Source organism: Cryptomeria japonica, chromosome 8, assembly GCF_030272615.1.
Source record: "Cryptomeria japonica chromosome 8, Sugi_1.0, whole genome shotgun sequence".
Lineage (NCBI taxonomy): Eukaryota > Viridiplantae > Streptophyta > Pinopsida > Cupressales > Cupressaceae > Cryptomeria > Cryptomeria japonica.
Genome location: NC_081412.1, coordinates 523,313,548 through 523,333,442, shown reverse-complemented (window position 1 = coordinate 523,333,442; position 19,895 = coordinate 523,313,548). Strand labels below are relative to the sequence as shown.

The window sequence follows — 19,895 nt, the reverse complement described above, 5'->3', positions numbered from 1 at the left end:
AATAAATTTGCTATTTTAAGTCAAATATAGTGTGTAGAGATTAAAATTAGACATACGGATTTTTTTCAAACATTCTGGGAACAAGGATGTCTTAAGGAGGGCAGGATGGGGATGTCCTAAGGATGGCAGGATGGGTATGAAATTTCTCTCTGCCATCCCTACGGGTGCCACTTGCTAGGATAGCCCCCTCAGTAGGGGGCATCTGAGGATACCTTGCTGTCCCTGAGACAGCCAGGGGACCTTATAGGAACCTGTTGACGTGTATTTTGTACACAGCCTAACACAGAATAAAATACCTAAGGGTATCTTATCCTCTCTTGAGAAAATAGTCTCTAACTGCTGAAGATTCGCGTAAAGGATCAGTTAGGTAGACTCCAAGGTTCTTTTAGTAGGGTCTCTACGTGTGGATAAGCTCGCCGTGGTATGATGTGATTTGCTGGAATCACAAGGGGACTTACATTTGGTGATTGAATTTCCGATCTACTTTGCTAGAACACAAGCTCTCACTAACTTAGATTAAAAAAAAGGGAAAAAGGAAGGGGGTGAAGAGAGGATCTAATCCTAATACTAAAAATGTAGGAGCAATGATTTGATTTTTGATGAAACTCTAACTAGGTCTTGTTTTGACATCAATGGAACAGCTACACAAGGCTAGTGCGATCTTCTAAGGGAAGCTTTATGATGTTCAAATCATCACCACAGGCACAGACACCATCAAGTTGATGCATATCAATGAAGAAGCGACAAATTGAAATTGAGCTTAGGCTGAATGATTCCAGTTGACTACGCAAGGCAAGTCTGCAATCAACAAATTGCTAGTAGTATGGATGTACGAATTCCACCATTAATCAATCGCATTTCCTCCATTCATCTAATCATCTACCATCTAGGATTGAAGACTCAACAAGAAACCATGCAAATTGCAAGAAACGACACACTTCACCATTACTTCAATGAAAATGGAGTTTGTTTACAATCAATGGCAACAATTTCTTGCCTTGTCCTCCTATTCTACTCTAATTACTATTCTATCAACTATATTCTAACTCTTCCAACTATTTACATGCTATCTCTAACTTATTGCTAATTAGCCTTTACAAATGAAATGCCTGGGCTTATATAGTGCCCACAATACAATTTGATGGCTTAGATCAATTCAAGATCAATGGCCAAGATTTTACAATGAAAACCCTAATTAGGGTTTGTTACAACCATTACATAACATTTAATGCTTGACCAATGACAAAATTGTATTGCTTGGACACATGTCCCTTCTAGAAAAATCGACCAATGGATAGCCGGGGTAGGTACATCGGAGTTTGTGCCACCTTCCATGAGTTAAGTACATTGAATCTGGACATGCTGAGGTGGACCTCACTGATTGGAGAAATGATGACTAGGATGCCACCTCATTTGAGACTTGTAACTTGGTAGATATTCAACTTGATGTTGTTGAGAAGCTTGCTTTAATTAATTCATCTGGAACTATTTGCTTCTTCAACGAGCCCTTGTTCTAACTCCCTGTGTCCTTGATGTGCAGGATGATGATGTACCTTGCCTTGGAACGCTGGATTGAAAGAGGTCGCCCATGTCCTGGCGAAGACCGTCCTTGATCCGGCTTGATTTTCCTTGAAGAGATCTCCATTTGATGCCTACACAACATTTCAAAATTAGTAACATGATTTTGCAATACATAACATAAATTAGAGAGCAAATTTTAGGAAACTTAATGATAAGTCCTTTATTAATCATTTCCTAAAAACGACTGAGCTAAGGGAAAACAAATTTTCAAAATTCAAAATTAAGGCAATGACGATCAAAATTCGAAATTAAAACAAGAGATCTTGCCATACCTTACTTGAGAGCTTAACTCTAAAATGCCAAAATAAAGGAATTCGCCTAGGCAAAAAATTTGAAATAAGATAGTCTTCAACGTGATCTCCCTTCAAAATAGCAATTTCGCCACCTTTCAAGTTTTTGACGTGATCTTCAAGCCTTTGACAAGTTCGCACCAATAGAATTTTCAAGCTCGCACCCCTTTTGAATATAATTCGCACCTCTTTGTCTTCCTTAAATCGCACTTGAGATGATAAAATAACAATGTGAAAATAATGATCTTCACCACCCTCCTTTATAAGTGCTTACCTCTCATCATTATTTAGGCCGACTTTTGTAAAAATAAAGCAATTATAAACGATTTTTTAATAAATAAGAAAGGCCGACCTTCATAAAACAATAAAATACCAAGCGCTCTATAATAATTAATTAATTTGCCATCGTTTTTAATTAATAAACTTCGATTTTTTTTACAAGGCAAAAATTAATTAATATTTAAATGCAATATTTAAATGCTATTTTTAATTAAATTTTCAATCTTATCGAATTTTCTAGCATTTAAATAAATTCAAAAATGTGTTTGAGCGCCAAAATATTTTGAAGATGGAAAGATACGTACCTCATCGCCCTGGTCCCTTGGAGAGGGACAGGAGCGATCCATCAACTGTGTCTTGATTCTTGCAATTTCGACGTTCAAAGTATTTATTTCCACGTTGAATTAGACATTTTTGCTAGGATCTTTGAGCTTAATTGACTTGTTTGTGCGAATGAATGCATCTCATGACTATTATCGCCCTGGTCCCTTCCTGAGGGACAGGAGCGATCCTAGTGTCCTGGCTCAAATTTGCAAACTTTTGATCTTCGTTCTTCGTTCATTGCCTTCCAAAGGACGTCCTTGACCTTGCCTATCCTTGCCTTGTCTTGGTTTTGACGGGACATGAGTGTTTTGATGAAAATCGCTTTGGTCCTTGTCCAAAGGACAGGAGCGATATAGGCTCTTTATACAAATTGGTGATCGTTTGACGTTTGAAGCCTTTGGTATATCACCTTCGAAGGACGCCTTAGACCTTTTACCACCTTGCAAAACCTTGACTTGGCACGAATTTTACATGAATTGGCAAATATAATAGATATCGCTCTGGTCCCTTCTTGAGGGACAGGAGCGAACTTGGGCATTTGGGTCCCTTGTTGACGTTTAATAATCTTCAATTTGTCTTCAATGGGTTCAATTCATCTCCTTTCTTACCTTCAAACATAAAACTTGCTTGATTTTTGCCTAGAACATGCCCTATGAAGAATTTCGCTCTGGTCCTTCAGTGAGGGACAGGAGCGAATTTGACCCTCTAGGTAAAAACTTCATCATTTCATTGTTTTTGATCAAGTCTGGATGCTCTATCATGCTCATTTCGTCCTTCACCATGCCTTTGATGTCTCAATTCATCCAAACACGGTCAGGAATGGCTTAACTAAGCATTTTCGCTCTGGACCCTTGGCGAGGGACAGGAGCGCTTCGCCTTGGTCCTCCTGGGAGGGACAGGAGCGAAATTCGCTCTGGATCCTCAGTGAAGGACGGGAGCGAAATTTGACTTTTCGAACTCTCTATCAGGATAACTTTTATGGAATATAACATTTAAGTATAAGAAAGTTTCTTATACTTTAAGTTATATTCCATATATACTTTCAGGATGTTTGAGAGTGGTTTCAGACCTCCAGGAGTTATATTGCAAAATCTAGTTTTTTGAGGTTTTTTCAGTTTCCAGACTTAGTCAAATTTCAGGATCAGGACATTCCAGACTTAGCCAAAATTCAGGATCAGGACCTCACTCAAGCCGGACTTGCTTATCCATGTGATCACCTGGGCGACACTCAAAATGCAAAGGCCAGCTAACAAAACCCTAAAAAACCAAGAAAACAAACCCTAAAAAGCAAAAAAAAACATGGGTCCCCATTTGCAATGGGGCGATGTGTGAAAACGTCACAACAGAACCCAAAAACATACACATTTAAGCTCTGTATTTTTTTTTTTCCATTGCAAGTTAAAATTTGCTTGATGGTATAGTCACTATAACTTAATGTTTGTACAGTATCTTTATGAGGAGGAATTTGTCAGCTACTTTCTGATAAATGATACACTTTAGTATATATCAATTTAGTTTATTTACACTAATGTAGTAATTAACTTATGTCAACATAAGTTTATGAGAAATGGAATGGTATTTATTCCAACTAGCTAAATATAAATAAAAGGAATGGTATTGAAACAAATAAGTAAAATTAAATTAGAAGGAAGGAAATTTATATTAAATAATTTGGCAAGAAAAAATACAAAAATCATAGCATTATGCATGCATGAAGTTCGTCTTATTGTGTGCTTAAATGCAGAATTAGATTTCATACTCTGTTCTGCATACTTACTACATAGAGTTTATACAGGTTTTTTCCTAGCCAGGCAACATCTTTGGCTTTGGTTGTCCTTGACGAGCTTTCCAAGGTAATTGAGCTTAGCTTCACTCTAGAAGTAGCTTTTTTTTTATCTTACAAGTGAATTTAGTTTTAGAATAGAGTTTTAAAGGAAATGTCAAAGCTTTGATGTATCAATAAGGGAATGGAAAGTTGTTTTTTGTATTGAGGTTTAACTTTAACTTAACTAATTTGAAACTTTATTCTGGAGTGATTGTTAGGAAGTTGCAAAAAGACCAAGGCCCATTGTCTTTGCCACATTCTCTGGTGGGTCAAAGTCATGTATGTACAAACTTTTCCAGGTACCCTTTTGCACCAAGGCATTTATATAATAATAAAAGCATTTTAATTTAAATTTACGTTATTCTGAGCAACAATGCCACTAGTTATCTTATAGGATCTGTGTGTGCTAATCAACAATTGACGGTGTGTGAGCTGGGTCTAAAAAAAATCAATGGCAATAATAAATGCATTTGAATTTAAATTTACATTATTCTGAGCAACATTGCCACTTTATTTTTCGGTATCTGTGCTAATCAACAATTGATATATGTGAGTTGGGCCTAAAAACAATCAGTTGTGCCAACTGAGCAAATATTTCATTTCACATTTTATTTGTATCAAATGAGCACCCTGTGGTATAATTTTTGCAATGTTTTAGTATCTGTGCTAATCAACAAGTGATATATTCATTTTTCAATGACAGGTACCAAAAAAGATACATTCTTTTCATAATTTAGTACTTTTCAATATAAGTGAATATCACACTTTTATCTGAGATTTGATTGTGAAATTTGTTATTTTTCGGGTCAGTTTCCTGCGGTGATGGAAGTACATTTAAATGCTGCTTAAGTTGCTTTCTTTTCATTGTTAAAGAGATTACAGATGGAGTCAAGCAAATAAAATAGTATGGATGTGCATATGTGCCAACTTAAAGGATATTCCTGCTGTGAATTATTAATTCATTTTCTTATGTGTTGGAGCAAGAAATATAATTCTGGGCATTCCAGGGATAATAGCCAGATACAACCACAACCACAAGTATGCATATTAAAATTTAAAACTATAATTAGTAGTTTAACAAAATTTAAAAAATGTTAAAAAGGACCAGTTGGAGTCTAACTACCTAGTTTGAAGTATTACAAGTTTTAACTGGTTTGGATTCTTGGCAGGCAGCTTTGGTTGTTTTCTTGTTTCTCTTCTCTGTGTTGTGATAAATCAGTAGTATGATCCATCTTCTCTGGCAGATGAACTCCAGTCAATAAAATTCTCCATGGTCTATATTGGCTTCAGTATGCTCTTGCGTTTGAAATTTAACAGGTTTACTACCCTTGAAAGCTACTAGCATTTGAAATTTCATAACCAAGTTATTGTTTATCTTGATTTTAATTTTCCTTGTGTTAATTGATCATGAAGATTAAACACTTAAAAAAAGAAGAAAAAAACATTAAGTACTTTAATTATGTCAGTTTCTGACATCTGCATCTCCAGAATCTGGAAATATTTAGTGCTATTGAAAGATGTTGCAGCTTGCTCACCAGTCACCAGCTTGCTTAGGTCTCAATTGCTTTATATTCCTTACTTAATTGTTTACCTTCGGTCCTGTTACTTGTTCAATCTGTCCTACCTCTTTCTCCATGCCCTGGAATGCTGTTTCTCATTCTTCACAATGACAGCAAGAGCAGATTCCTGGATATGCCTTAACTTTGCTTTTGGACACTGTAAATTTACAACCTGTTGAAATACTGTCTTCATCCTTGATATGTACTTTGTAACTGAATTTTGAAACACCTTTTGGGCATAGGGTTGTGTTGCCTTTGTATAGGTCACAAACTTATATACGTACACCTTTGCATTGAGTGGCCATATTCATGACATACTCTGCTTTTGGAAGAGAATTTTTTAATTTCAAGTAGCTTCTTCAATCTATACTTAAGAATTCTTTAATTTCACAGAATACATCCCTAGGAATGAGGATTTTTTAGCTTTCTCATCATACAGCCAATAAGCTTTATTCAATTATGATATTAATATATGTTATTTCGTATTTTACCCCGAGTTTCCTGGATGGGGGAATGGGGAAATGGGTTTCTGGGATGCTTTTTTTTTTTCCCAGAGCAGGGGACGGCTATATATATATGGAAATCTGAAATTTATATAACATTGTAACACAGTAAACATTCATTATAGCAACAAAATAACATTTATAAAACAGAATCTAGATTCTAAATCTAAAATCATTGAATCAATGATCATTCATTGAATCATCATAGAACTAAGAACATAGCATCAAATGATTCAAATCGAATCATCATAGCATAAGAACATAGGACAGCATCATGATCAAATGAATCGAATGAGACTATAAATTTCAATTTCATACATTCATATATATAATTCATTGAAACATTGAAAAGTATCTATCATATCATATATCAAAAACGTTTCTAGCTGTCCCCCCGTCCCCGAAACTATTTCCGTTTCTGAAATGTGTGCCTTTAGGGTGGAAATGCATTTCCGGGTAACACTGGTTATTTCCATAATAAGCGGTATCTTTAGTTATTAGTGTTTAAACACCCTTTGTTGTAATTGTTGTCTATTTTTAGTTTGTAACTCTATTAGTTTTTGGCTCTCTAGTTGAGTAAACCTGCTATTTTTCTCATTTTCATTACTTCACTTTTTGCCAACATTGATATTAAAGCTGGATCATGTTGAGGAAGCCTGGTTAGGTGATTACAACACTGACAGTACAGATTCTGAAGGACGTGAAGAGAAGGACAAGACTGCTGGACATTGCTGAAGATTTGTGGGTGAATATTGTTGCACTAGTTGTGCAGAGGCTGTACAAGGACTTTGGTTGGAAGAGAGAACCAGTCATGTTTGAAGAAGAATTTAAATTATGTCCATCTGAAAAATAAGGGCATACCATTTGTTTGTATGTTGCGGATGTCTGAGCGAGGGCATTTTGAGGTTGAAAACTTCACAAGATCTCACACCATTTGCATATTTTTCTCTCTATTGGGAGTCGTAGCTTTATTTTACAGTAGTGGGTGTTTGGAATACAAAAGGCAATTGCCAATCACATGAGGGTATATTTGCATGCGAGGGCATGCACTTTTTCCATTTGCTATTGGCATCCAATGCTTATAGTCATGGGAGTCTGAAAGGGTTTTTTTGATTGTTGCAAATGGCAGCATTTGTGGGTATTTTTCTGTTCTCCAATTTTGTGTATTTTGTCTGCAAATAAAATTTGAGTTTGGAAAAAAACTGTATAAGTTGAAATTTCAGGGTTAGTACATTCTTGTTCTTAAGTTTTGATCAGATTTATAATAGGCAGGTAATTTTAATTTTATTTGTCTTTTAATCTTAATCTGATATCAATGGACAATGGATGATATCAATCAAATTAGTAGAACAATTCGAACTGTGAGTATATATTCAATTTGCCTTTCACTATCTGCAATCTGCCTCAAATGAATACAGACACCTGTAATGAATTTGATCTGCTCCAAGTGAATATTAATCTGCTGTAGATAACCTTCACCTGATGAACTACGTATGTTCATTCAACACCAAATAAGGAGAGAATCGAACAGTTATATATATGGACCCTGATCTGAATGTATATGCATATGATCAGATGTTTATACTACATCCAATCTGCAGATAACCGCAGTATGCTATCTGGTTTTTGATTTGTCAACTACAGTAGTCGTCTGTTATGTGTTATCTGATAATCTGAGCTGTATGTTCAATCGGATGCAATATAAGATTTGCTGATGTCTATCTTCAATCTTATTGCCACGGTCTGCAATTCGTTTCTTTGTTCTATTTTATTCGATCTTTACACAGATTTTATTCTGCACGATATATTATATTCTCTTCGATTATGATTTCTATTGCTCTTTATATTAATGATGAGAGTCATATCTCCTCAGGGAGATACGACTTCTCATATCGTACCCTTCCATAAGGGTAACGGGTTAAGACAATATCAGTCATTCATTAAAACTACGATTAGTTAAGACAAGCGATCATCTATTAAATTTGCTTGCTTAACAATATTCATTAGATTAATAATAACTTGTTTATGAATACCGACTCTAATTAATATTAATAGATATATATCAGAAATCGACTTAAGGCAAGAATTATGATTAAATCTAAATGATCGAATTACCAAATATGTAAGGCCGATAGGCCATTCACATATTTGGTCTTAGTCGGTCAGAAGGATTACTACTGACGCTACATCACTAACACTTGTATCTATAATGGCAAATATTTAGAATTCAGTTATGTTGGATAAACAAAAACTTGTTGGGAAAAATTATAATATTTGGAGTCACAAGATACTCACTATAGTTGATTATGGAATGTGTGCTCAAATTAATTTAGGCAGCGAAACTTGGCTTGCAACCTAACTAGATGACTATGACAAGTGTCATGGGAAAGCTTTGTCATTGTTGAAACTATCTATGTCTGATGACCTTAGCTATGAAGTTTATAACCTACTAAAATGCATTATGGCTTAGTTAAAAAATAAATATCAAACTTTAGAAAAGCATGAGTTTTATAAACAATTTTTTTTGTTATTTTCTTTGTTTGAGCATCTTTTGAAATGAAAGATAGGTATTAGCTATCCGCTATCAACAAACTAGATGATAAGGATTATGTGGTGGCTTTGATAATCAATAGCTTGCCTCCTTCATTTGAGACATTTGTGGAGTCTCTAAACCTATTGGCTGAAACTTGAACTCTAACTTTTGATAGACGAACACAACTAGGAGAGTTTACGTTAGGGACTTTAGAAAGTGCATTTGCTGAACGGTTTAAGAGGTAGACTTCCCATACTTCATAGTCAAATAAGTGTTTTTACAATGACAAATTTGGACATGTTCAGAAAGAATGCAAGAAACTTCCCATACTTCATAGACCAGTAAGTGTTTTTACAATGACAAATTTGGACATGTTCAGAAAGAATGCAAGAAAATTATTGCACAAGCCATGTGATGAAGCTAATATGGCAACCATTGAAGAAGAGCATAGTTTAGATGGTTTGTTTTCACTCATTGCATCTCTTTTAGACAACATTGACAACAATTGCTGATTCTTTGATTCAAGGACGTCTAGACATATCATGTCAAAGGACTGGTACGTAAGGTTTATTGCTGATTCTAGTCACATAGATTCAGTTTCACTTGGTGATGATAGGTGGCATATGGTGGAAGGGATAGGTGATGTAAGAATTGCACTAAATGATGCATTTGAATTTTTATTAAGTTGTAGGGTTCGGTCCTTGATACCGGTTTCGGTCCGATATGCCTGTGGGTTCGGGCAGGGTGTGTGCCTAGGTGCTTTGATCTGTCTAGGGCAAACTCGGGACGAACCCTTAACAAATCTTGATGTTTGGGTGCCGTTTATTTAACTTTTTTTTGAAGTCCATTTTGCCCTAAAAGCAAAATGAAACCTAGAAGTAAGTTTTAAACACTTAGGGAGGTTTATTTTTTTCATTTCTTTTGCAAGCAGTTGTGCAAATTGAGCAAAGTTTGGCTTCTAGCATCAAATAGAAGGAGCTGAAGATTGATTTTTGAAGCTTGATCAAGTGTTGCAGCTTCATTCGTACTCATTTGAAAGCTTCCATTGGCTGAAAGAGGTTTTTTTTTTTCATTTTTTTCATTTTTTTCATCCATTTTTGTTTTGTGAACATGAAGCATTATTTATTTAGTTTACCTATTTTTTTCCATTCTTTTGTTTTTGTTTTTGAATGTGTTCATAAAATTCATTTCCACAGGAACTAGAATGGCATCTACCTTTATGGAAATATGAACAACAAAAACACAAAACAGATCCAAATTCTCCTCGATGGAAATATGTTGATATTATACACCGCTTCCAAGAGGTGGGGGATTTCGTTGGAAATGCCAAGGATGTGATGTAGAATGTAATAGTTCATATTTTTGGGTGGTAGGCCATTTGTGTGGAATACCAAGAAGAGGCATCAAAAAATTCCTTGGAAAAAATGTTGTGCCTATACCACAATAGACAATGTTAAAATATATTAGGGAGCATGAAGAAGTAGAAGAGAGAAGTTCTTAGATTAAATCAACCCGTTTCAAAAAATCAAAGGGAATGCAACCCCCATCTAATCCCAATATTATAGTAGAAAACCACCCATTTTTTTCCGCAGTTGAGCTTGAAAGTGAAGCACCCATTGTATGCAAAAGATCAAAGGGGCCTTTAGAAAGTGCATTTTAAAATTAGAGTCGAGACATTGTTGACCAAGATGTAGCAAGATGTATATATGTAAATGGGTTGGCTTTCTACGTTGTTCGCTCCCCATATCGGGAAAAGATGTTGAAAAGTGTTAATGAAGCTCCAAGAGGGTATGAGGGCCCGAGTTGTGAGAAGGTACGTGGCACCTTGTGGGAAAGAGAGGTCAAGGGGGTTTAAGATGCATTGAAGCTCATAAGGGATTCATGGACTGAGATAGGTGTATCCATTGTTTCAGTTGGGTGGAAAGATTCCAAAAATCATCCCTTGATCAATGTCATAGCGGTGTCCCCTAAAGGGGCAATGTTTTTGAAAGCTATGGTTTGTGAGGGCTAGGTAAAAGATGGGCAATTTATTGCAGATATTCTCATATCTGCCATTGGGGCAGTGGGACCCTGCAATGTTGTTCAAGTCATAACGAACAACACAAAGAATTGTAGAGTTGCTGATTTGTTGGTTAAGGAACGCTATCACCATATCTTTTGGACACCTTGTGCGGTCCACTCAATCTTATGCTACAGAAGATTGGGAATAAAATTGGTTGGATCAAAGAGGTGTACGTAGAGGTTGAGGACATCCAGATGTTCATTGTAAACCAGCACATGTCTCAAGGGTTTTTTAGGTCTTTTTCAAGTTTGAAGTGATTGAAGGTATGTGAAATAGTAATTTAATTTTACATTTTTTGATTTTCAATGTTAATAATTTGATTGTATAATGTGTATTCTTCTTTAAAGTTTGTCTTTAATTTTTAATCATTTTGGCTTAATTTCTATTTTAGGTTGTTGATACCCATTTTGCATCTAACACAATCATCTTGAGACCACTTGTGAAAGTTAAATCATATGGTGATCAACCAAAATTGGGCTATATGGAAACAAAGTAGCACTGAGAGGGCAACAAGAATTAGGCAAAGGATATTGGATGGCTTATGGTGGGATCGTGTGAAGTATCTCCTTAGTTTCATCGAGCTCATTATGGGCATGATTCAATACACTAACATGGATGGGCACGATTCACAAGTAAGTTTTATTTATAGTTTACTTTATCTTCATATATTGCTAGTAATTTTATAACTTTAATTGTTTACTTTGTCTTCATAGGTTGAGTTCATCTGCATTAGAAATAAATTGGAGCACATATTCTTTCATCCACTCAGTAAAGCACAATGGATTGCTATCAAAAAGAGCAGAGAACTTAGTATATGTGCATTGCAACTTGCGTCCCCTTTCACACAAGCAACATGATTACAAGGGGAGTTGAAGATGTGGGATATAGAGCTAGAGCATACTAACTTGGATGCTTCCATTTCTCAGCTTGTTGCATTTGAGGACTCAGAAAGCGAGAACACTAATAGTGCAAGTGCAAGTGCAAGTGGCACTGGCATTGGTTCATCTAATGCCGATGTCAATGATGAGGATGATGAGAATGATGATGTTGATGATGTAGAGAATCCATTTGATGATTAAACTTTAAAACTAAAGTTCCAATTGTTGAAACAATGATACTTGAACTCGATATTATTATTTTGATATTAAGCTTGATGTATATGATGCTATGAAACCCAAAACAAATCCAAACCCCTTTTCAAAATTTTGCCAAATTGGTGAACCGGGTTCCCGAACCCAAACCTGTGCCCGAACTTGAACCAACAACTTAGAATTTTTAGTATATAATGTGAGGTATGTTTCTGGGATGAACAAAAGTTTGTTGTCTATTAGTAAACTTAAAAAAATTCCTAACATTCATGTTATGTTTAGTTGGAAGAAACACATTATTTATGATGCGAAATAGGACATAATGGCTGCCCTATGCATTGAGCAAGGTGGCTTGTATGGATTTGTTGATCCCCGTACAATTGATTTGCATGTCTTAGCCGTCGAAGAGAAAGCCAATATTCTTTGGCATGAAGGATATGGTCATCTTAACCTTCAAATATTTGGCCAAACTCAATAGAGCCTGTATGGTTCAAGGGACACCTATTTAGGGAAAACATGATTTGTGTGCTAGGTGTTTTGCTAGTAAGTAGAAGAGGAAGTGGTTTCCTACTGAAGGTGCATGGCATGTTAAGGGTATTTTAGATCTCACTCTTGCAAATCTATGCGAGCCATCCTAGAAATCTCCCAGTACCCTCGGTTTGAAGTATTTTCAAGTGTTGGTGAATGATTTCTCAAGGAAGATGTTAGAAGAAGTTTGATTGCTTTCGTGTATTCTAGAAGTTTAAGGTATTGGTGAAAACTTTCACAGGGTATCAGATCAAGATTAATGGTCTGATAATGTGGGGAATTCACCTCTACTATATTAAGAGAATTTTGCAAGAAGTTATTCAATGTTAGTTGACTATACCATACTCTTTGTAGTAATAGAGTAGTTGAAAGGTGTAGTGGGATTATTAGTGAGATGGCACAATGCATGATGCATAGCAAGAGCATGGCCTATCAGTATGGGGAGAAGCTATCAACACAGTGGTTTATCTCTTGAACATGAGTATTTGTAGAGCTTCACAGAATATCACATTGGAGGAAGCTTGGTCCAGTGACAAACCCGAGGTAGCATTTTTCATGTTTTTGGTTCAGCTGCATACACATTAGTTCTTGAGTAGAAAAGGGCATAAGTTAGATTCTTGAAGTATCAGGCATTTCTTTGAACACTATAAGCCGTACAAAGCCATTGTTAGTTAGGATGATGATGCAAAAGAAATAGAGCTATATTTTTCTAGTGTTTCATAGAAGGTTAGTGAAGTTACTAATCTAGTGTTATGGTGCTGTTGTAAGATGAGCTTTCTAGTTACTTGTCTAATCTAGTACATCAGACTTTTTTTTCTATTTCTTCTGCACTTGTCTATCAACAACAGAGGATTGAAGGTGTATCCATTCCAGTTGAGACTTCACCTTCATAGCATTTGCCTAATGGCACATTGGAGACCTAAGCAGTATTATTCCACTTTAGCAGGTGTACATGAGGATGAACTTCCACAAACAAATGCATGAATTCAGAGGACAGGAAAACAAATTGGTGATTTGGTAGCTGAGCATGTTCATTCTAAAGTTTTTGTCATGTGCTAGCTGCTGTGAAAGTTGCCCATGTAGATATTATTAGAATATTTAATTATATTTTAGTCACCTATATTTAGTTCTTTGTTTAATGGTCATTTAGCTTTTTCTTTTTAGTTAATTAGCTTTTAAGCTTTATTTGGCATTTAGCTTTTTCTTTTTAGTTAATTAGCTTTTAAGCTTTATTTAGCGTTTAGCTTTTTAATAGTTCACTTTAAACGACTTGTTCTTAATTTAGGTTGTCGTCTTGTAATCTCTTTATATACGCTTGTATATTGTTGAATAGATTATCTGATTATTGAATCATTCATTCAATTTATTTTTCATGGTATCAGAGCGGGTCGATGGGATTCTTTAAAGTTTGGCGAATTTTTTAGTAAAAATTCATGGCTTTTTTTCTGGAATATTTTCCAGATTTTTTTAATTGTTTTTTATACAAAAACGATTTTGCTTTTTTGAAGGTTTTTTGTGGGTTTCGAGGGTTTCCTGTTTGTGGGCGAATTCCTTTGTGCTGGGCAGCAGTTCATGTTTTTTTTAGGGTTCTGGAGATTTTCGGTCCTGCAACCTAGAGGTTTTTTTTGAAGATTGAAAATTTTCCTAGGGTTTCTGCAATTTTCGACTAGGGTTTTGACCCTTCAGTTCAACTTGAATTTTTTTTTTGGTTTCAGATTCTTGGTGGGTTTTTCGAGACCTCAACTGGGTCGTCGTCATATTTTTATGGGTGCATCGTTTTTCGTGCCTCAATTTTTGAGCCGTCGGATCTGCATTTTGATTTCAGATTCTTGGTGGGTTTTTCGAGAGTTTTTTTGGGTTGGTTTCAGATTTTTTGGGTGCCTCGTTTTCCGCACCTCAAATTTTGTGCCAGCAAATTTGCCTTGGAATTTAAAAACAGTTCACAATTTTTGCTATTTTTGTGGACGTTGGGATTTTTGCTGATTTTTTTTGGGCACCATTTATGCTGTTTTAAGTTTGCAGAAATTTTTTAATTTCTGGATTTCTTCCAAACCTTGAAATTTGCACCCTAGAATTCGTGCCAGAATTCTCCTCCAAGGTTTCAGATTTTTTGTGCAGCTGCGTCTATTCTGATTTTTGAATCAGATTCTTTTGTCTCATGCTTTCACTAGGTTGACCTCGTTCAACCTCCATTTTCGTGATGGCATCTTTGACCAACATCATGTTGGAACACAGTTAGAAGTTCAACAGCTACCACAACACCTAGAAACAGTGCATGTTCACGATATCTGAATATCATTGCTTTGATCAGATTGATTTAGGCCAGACCTCGTCCTATAGGTCCCAGGGTTTTCACATTTTTTTTCCTCAAAAATTGTTCGCAAGTTTTACAATTTTTTCCTTAAAAATTATTATCTGTCATCTGCAAAGCTTGCGTGGGTTTTCTAATTTTTCGCCATAAAAAATCATGGGAGGGTTTTGCGTTATTTTTTTCTCAAAAATCAAGGTTTTACCACGTGATGTTGTCTGGTGTTTTCCCGCATGATGTCTGATGTTTTACCGCGTGATGTTTGGTGTCTTACCACGTGGTGTTTTGGGTCTTGCCATTTGAAGTTTTAGGGTTTTGTTTGATTTTTTCCACAAAAATCGTTTCAAGGGTTTTTACCATTTTTTTCCACAAAAATGATGATTTGTATCTTTAGTTTTGGAGGGTTTGCTGATTTTCCTCAAAATCATGGTTTCAAGTTTCAGTTTGGTTACCCAACGTCAGGCTGGGTGGATTTTGGTATTCTTGGTCATTAACACTTTTCAAATCCAGGGAGGGTCTCCACCGCGACAAAGTGTTATTTTCATTTGTGATCAAAAGATCTGCAGTGTCTTCTGTAGGGTAGTCAGTAGATAGAATGACCATTAAGGGAGGGTATTAGAATATTTAATTATATTTTAGTCACCTATATTTAGTTCCTTGTTTAATGGTCATTTAGCTTTTTCTTTTTAGTTAATTAGCTTTTAAGCTTTATTTAGCATTTAGCTTTTTCTTTTTAGTTAATTAACTTTTAAGCTTTATTTAGTGTTTAGCTTTTTAGTAGTTCACTTTAAACGACTTGTTCTTAATTTAGAACGTCGTCTTGTAATCTCTTTATATACGCTTGTATATTGTTGAATAGATTATCCGATTATTGAATCATTCATTCAATTTATTTTTCAGATATTTCCATTCATTTTTGTACATCTCATTATAATCTACTAATTTAATAAGTAAACCTCTTGATCCTATCAAAATTTGAGCCAAACTTCTTTTTCTCTGGTTTAGTCATTAAGGGGATATTAGAATAATATTAGTTATTGCTATAGTAAGTAGTATCTTTAGTTATCAGTGTGTAATTGCCATTTGTTGTAACTATATTATTTTGTAACCGGTGTCTATTTTTAGTTTGCAACTACTTTCTATTTTTAGACTTAAAAAAAAGGCCATGCTCTCTCTTTGAGTAAAGTTGATTCTCATTTCTTTAGTTTTACCAAGAAGCTTTTGAGGATTTTGAACACCTCAGAAAGATGCATTTGTGACTCCAATGGTCTATTAAGTTTGAGAGCACACAAAAAATGTATGTAATTATTCAATCAAATGACTTACATATTAAAATAGTCTACATGATACTAGCAAACATATAACAAACTATGTGAACTTTAACAAATATACAAACATCCTCTCTTGATGACAAACCTAACAGGTTATGTCATTACAACAATTTGAACACACATAAGCACTTAGCTAATGAACATGGACATGACTCTCTCATAGCACAAACAAACAAAAAATAAGAGAACTAGTGCGATTACACCACTCCTTTAATGTGAAAACCAGAAAGAATGCTTAACTTATCCTGAAATTTTACAAATTTGAATCAACTGAGCGGTTTTGCGGTTTTGTCATTATGTCAGCAACTTGGTCATCGGTTGGACAATATTGAAGACAGACTGCATTGTGGTCTGTAAGTTACCAGATATGATGATGATGGATTTCAACATCTTTGGTGCAGGCACGATAAACTAGATCCTGAACCATCTTGAGAACACACTAATTGTTACAATGAATAGGCGTTGGCTCATGTTGATTTATGTGAAGATCATAAAGAACTTGACGTAACCAAACATCTTAACTACTTGCACTACATGCTGCTTTATATTTTGCTTCTGTAGATGATAGTGCAACAATGTGTTGTAATTTGCTCTAGAACCAAGTGAGAACACGTATCCAGTATTTGATCGACGATCATCAATGGAACCTTCCTAATCTGCATCTATGTAACTACTCAAGTGAAATTCATCTGTGTGCTGATAGAATATATTAAAATCACCCCAGGGTACCTTTGATATATTTCAAAACTCGTTTTGCTGCAAACCAGTGATCTATCTTTGGATTGGACATGAATCGAGACAAGTAGCTAACTGTGAAACACAAGTTTGGCTTGGTAGTAGTAAGATAGATCAAACTACCTATCCGTTGTTTGTAAATGGTCTCATTGACCAAAGAGGAATCTAAATGGGCTGACAACTTCAACCCAACGTCCACAGGTGTAGCAAGAGGATTACAATCAAGCATTTGAAACTTCTCCAAAAGTGTTTCAACGTACTTGGCTTGAGAAATGAAAATCATACAACTTCCGTGCTAAAACTCTACACCTAGGCAATACTGGAGCCCAAGATTTGTCGCGTCAAATACAAAACAAAGATCATTCTTGACTTTTTGAAGGAGACGAGCTCCACTACTTGTGATGACTAGGTCATCCACACATACAATGAGAATAACAATGTCCTCACCAGAAAGTTGTATATAGAGATTAGGATTTGAAGGACTTTTGCTATATCCAGAATTTCTAAAATGAGTGTCAATCTTAAAATACCAAGCTCTAGGAGCTTGCTTTAGTCCATACAAGGACTTGATTAACCTACAAATAAGATTATCCTTCCCTGTTACTTGAAACCCTTTGGTTGGACCATGTAGACTTCTTCATTTAAGTCACCATTTAATAATGCACTTTTGACATTTATTTGGTACAGTGGCCACCTAAACTGTGCTACAAGAGAAGAATCAAGGTGAAGACATACCATTTTTGGCAGTAGGAGCAAATGTCTCCTCATAGTCTATGTCTTCTTCTTGTGCATATCCTTTGGCAACAAGTTGAGCTTTCAAGTTGTCAATGAACCCATCTGATTTGTATTTCATCTTATGCAAGCTCAACTTGTCAATGAACCCATCTGATTTGTATTTCACCTTATGCACCCATTTGCAATTAATGGGCTTCTTGCCATGAGGCAATTCACATAGCTTCCATGTGTTGTTCTTTGTCAAGGCATCAAATTCTGCTTTTGTAGCAGCTTCCCATTCTGATTTCCCAGAGGCTTCTTCAAATCAGGCGGCTCAAACTCCTATGAGACTGAGGCAAAATTTGCATACTCAGGAACTTTGACTTTCTCTTGTGTAGTTTGTCTCGTTCGAGCATCTTTATGTTAATCTTCTTTCACATCCTTAATGGTCTTATGATTTATCAAACCATTTTGGACGAGGTCTGGGTATTTGTTGCTGATTGTCAAAAAGGTTGACTTGGAGAAGAATTCACTGTATCCCAAAGGGGATTTTGCATACACCAATGTGGTCTATCCTTGTCATCTTCAGAGTCTGAATGTCGGCTACTTGATGAATCATCATCTGTATTTAGAAATGCTTTCTTGACAGGAAATTCACTGTTTGGAACCTCAATTGGTTTACCATCTACAAAGGAAGGTGTGTTTTCATGAACAATTACATCTCTACTAACAACTAATTTGTTAGTAATTACATCAATTAAGCGACATGCTTTTGGATTTTCACTATAGCCAACAAACATGAATATTTTGACTCTTTGCATGTAGTTTATCTATATTGTTTTGTTTAACTAGTGCAAAAGCAACACACCCAAAAATACGAAAATAATCAACAATAGGCTTATGACCAGTCCAACTTATTCAGGAGTAGTATTTTGCAGAGACTTACTAGGACATCGATTGAGATTGTGTACAAGACTCTGTACTACTACTGCCCAGTAATGGTATGGTACGTTCTGACACGTTCTGACTATGCATCATACATTGGGCCATTTCAACAATTGTCTTATTTCTACGTTTGACCACTCCATTCTCTTGTGGAGTGTATGGTGTGTTATACAGTTGATGGATACCCTCTTGCTTGCAAAAGAATACCATTGAGGTGAACTCTCCACTGTTGTCTGTCCTCAAAGTTTTGATATTCCTACTTGTTTGTTTTTCAACCAAAGATTTAAAGATCTTGAAAAAACTAAAAGTTTCAGATTCTTCTTTTATGAAATACACCCACATTTTCCTTGAATAATTATCTACAATTATAAAAAATATCTAGCTCCACCTATGGATGTAGTTCTAGCAGAACCCCATATATCCATGTGAACAAGATCTAATAGACCTCGTTCTTTTCAAGATTGCCCCTTTGCAAAAGGCAATGGACTCTGCTTTCCCAACTGACAACCTTCACATTCATGTTGTTGATTTTGTATTGTAGGAAGACCATGGACCATATCAATCTTGGTTAACTGAGCTAGATAGTTATAATTTAGATGACCATATCTCTTGTGCCAAAGTACATTGCTATCAGCTTCTACTGCTAAGGCATATGAGTTTGATATACCTGAATCCACAAGTTTGTACAAATCGTTGTCACCAACTCCAAGGGCTATCAACTTCTTGTTGTTGATGTGAGTGACTTCACACCTGTTATTCTTAAAACATACTGAGAGATGTGTATTATTAGTAATTTCACTGATAGATGGCAGGTTCTTATCCATATCTGGTATATATCTCATATTTTTGAAAGTGTATGTAGCATTATTAATGCATCACCATGTCCTTGAACAAAGTATGTGGCACCATCACCTAGAGAAACAGTTTCTTTTTTATCTGAACAAATTGTAAAAGAAGCATACCAATCTTCTTGACATGTGTAGTGTCTTGATGCTCCTGAGTCAATGTACCACTCCATGGACTTATGCAAGCCTTCTTTTGATGAGATGAATTTAAACTCCTCATTTTGTTCATCAGGCTTTGCTGTAGCAACATTAGCTTATTTTTTAGGTCGAATGTTTTGTGGGTTATGGCAACAAATATCGCCATGATGTCCATGTTTTTTTACAAATTTAACAAACCACACTTGGTTTAGATGATTTACCTATTGCATTCGAGGGTTTACCAGTCTCAGTCTTTTTATGAGAAGACTTAGTACCGTCTGGCTTCCTCCAATAGTCCTGCTGCTGC

The 19,895-nt window shown here is 35.6% G+C and overlaps 1 protein-coding gene across 1 annotated transcript in view; it reads left to right on the top strand.

The window, feature by feature from the left end:
- The window catches only part of LOC131055930 (uncharacterized), a 58,893-nt gene that overhangs the window by 16,494 nt on the left and 22,504 nt on the right, over positions 1–19,895 (top strand). Inside the window, exons 2-3 of the mRNA XM_057990254.2 lie at positions 4,270–4,327; positions 4,518–4,598. Coding sequence (XP_057846237.1) covers positions 4,270–4,327; positions 4,518–4,598 — 139 coding nt within the window. The remainder of the gene's footprint in view (positions 1–4,269; positions 4,328–4,517; positions 4,599–19,895) is intronic.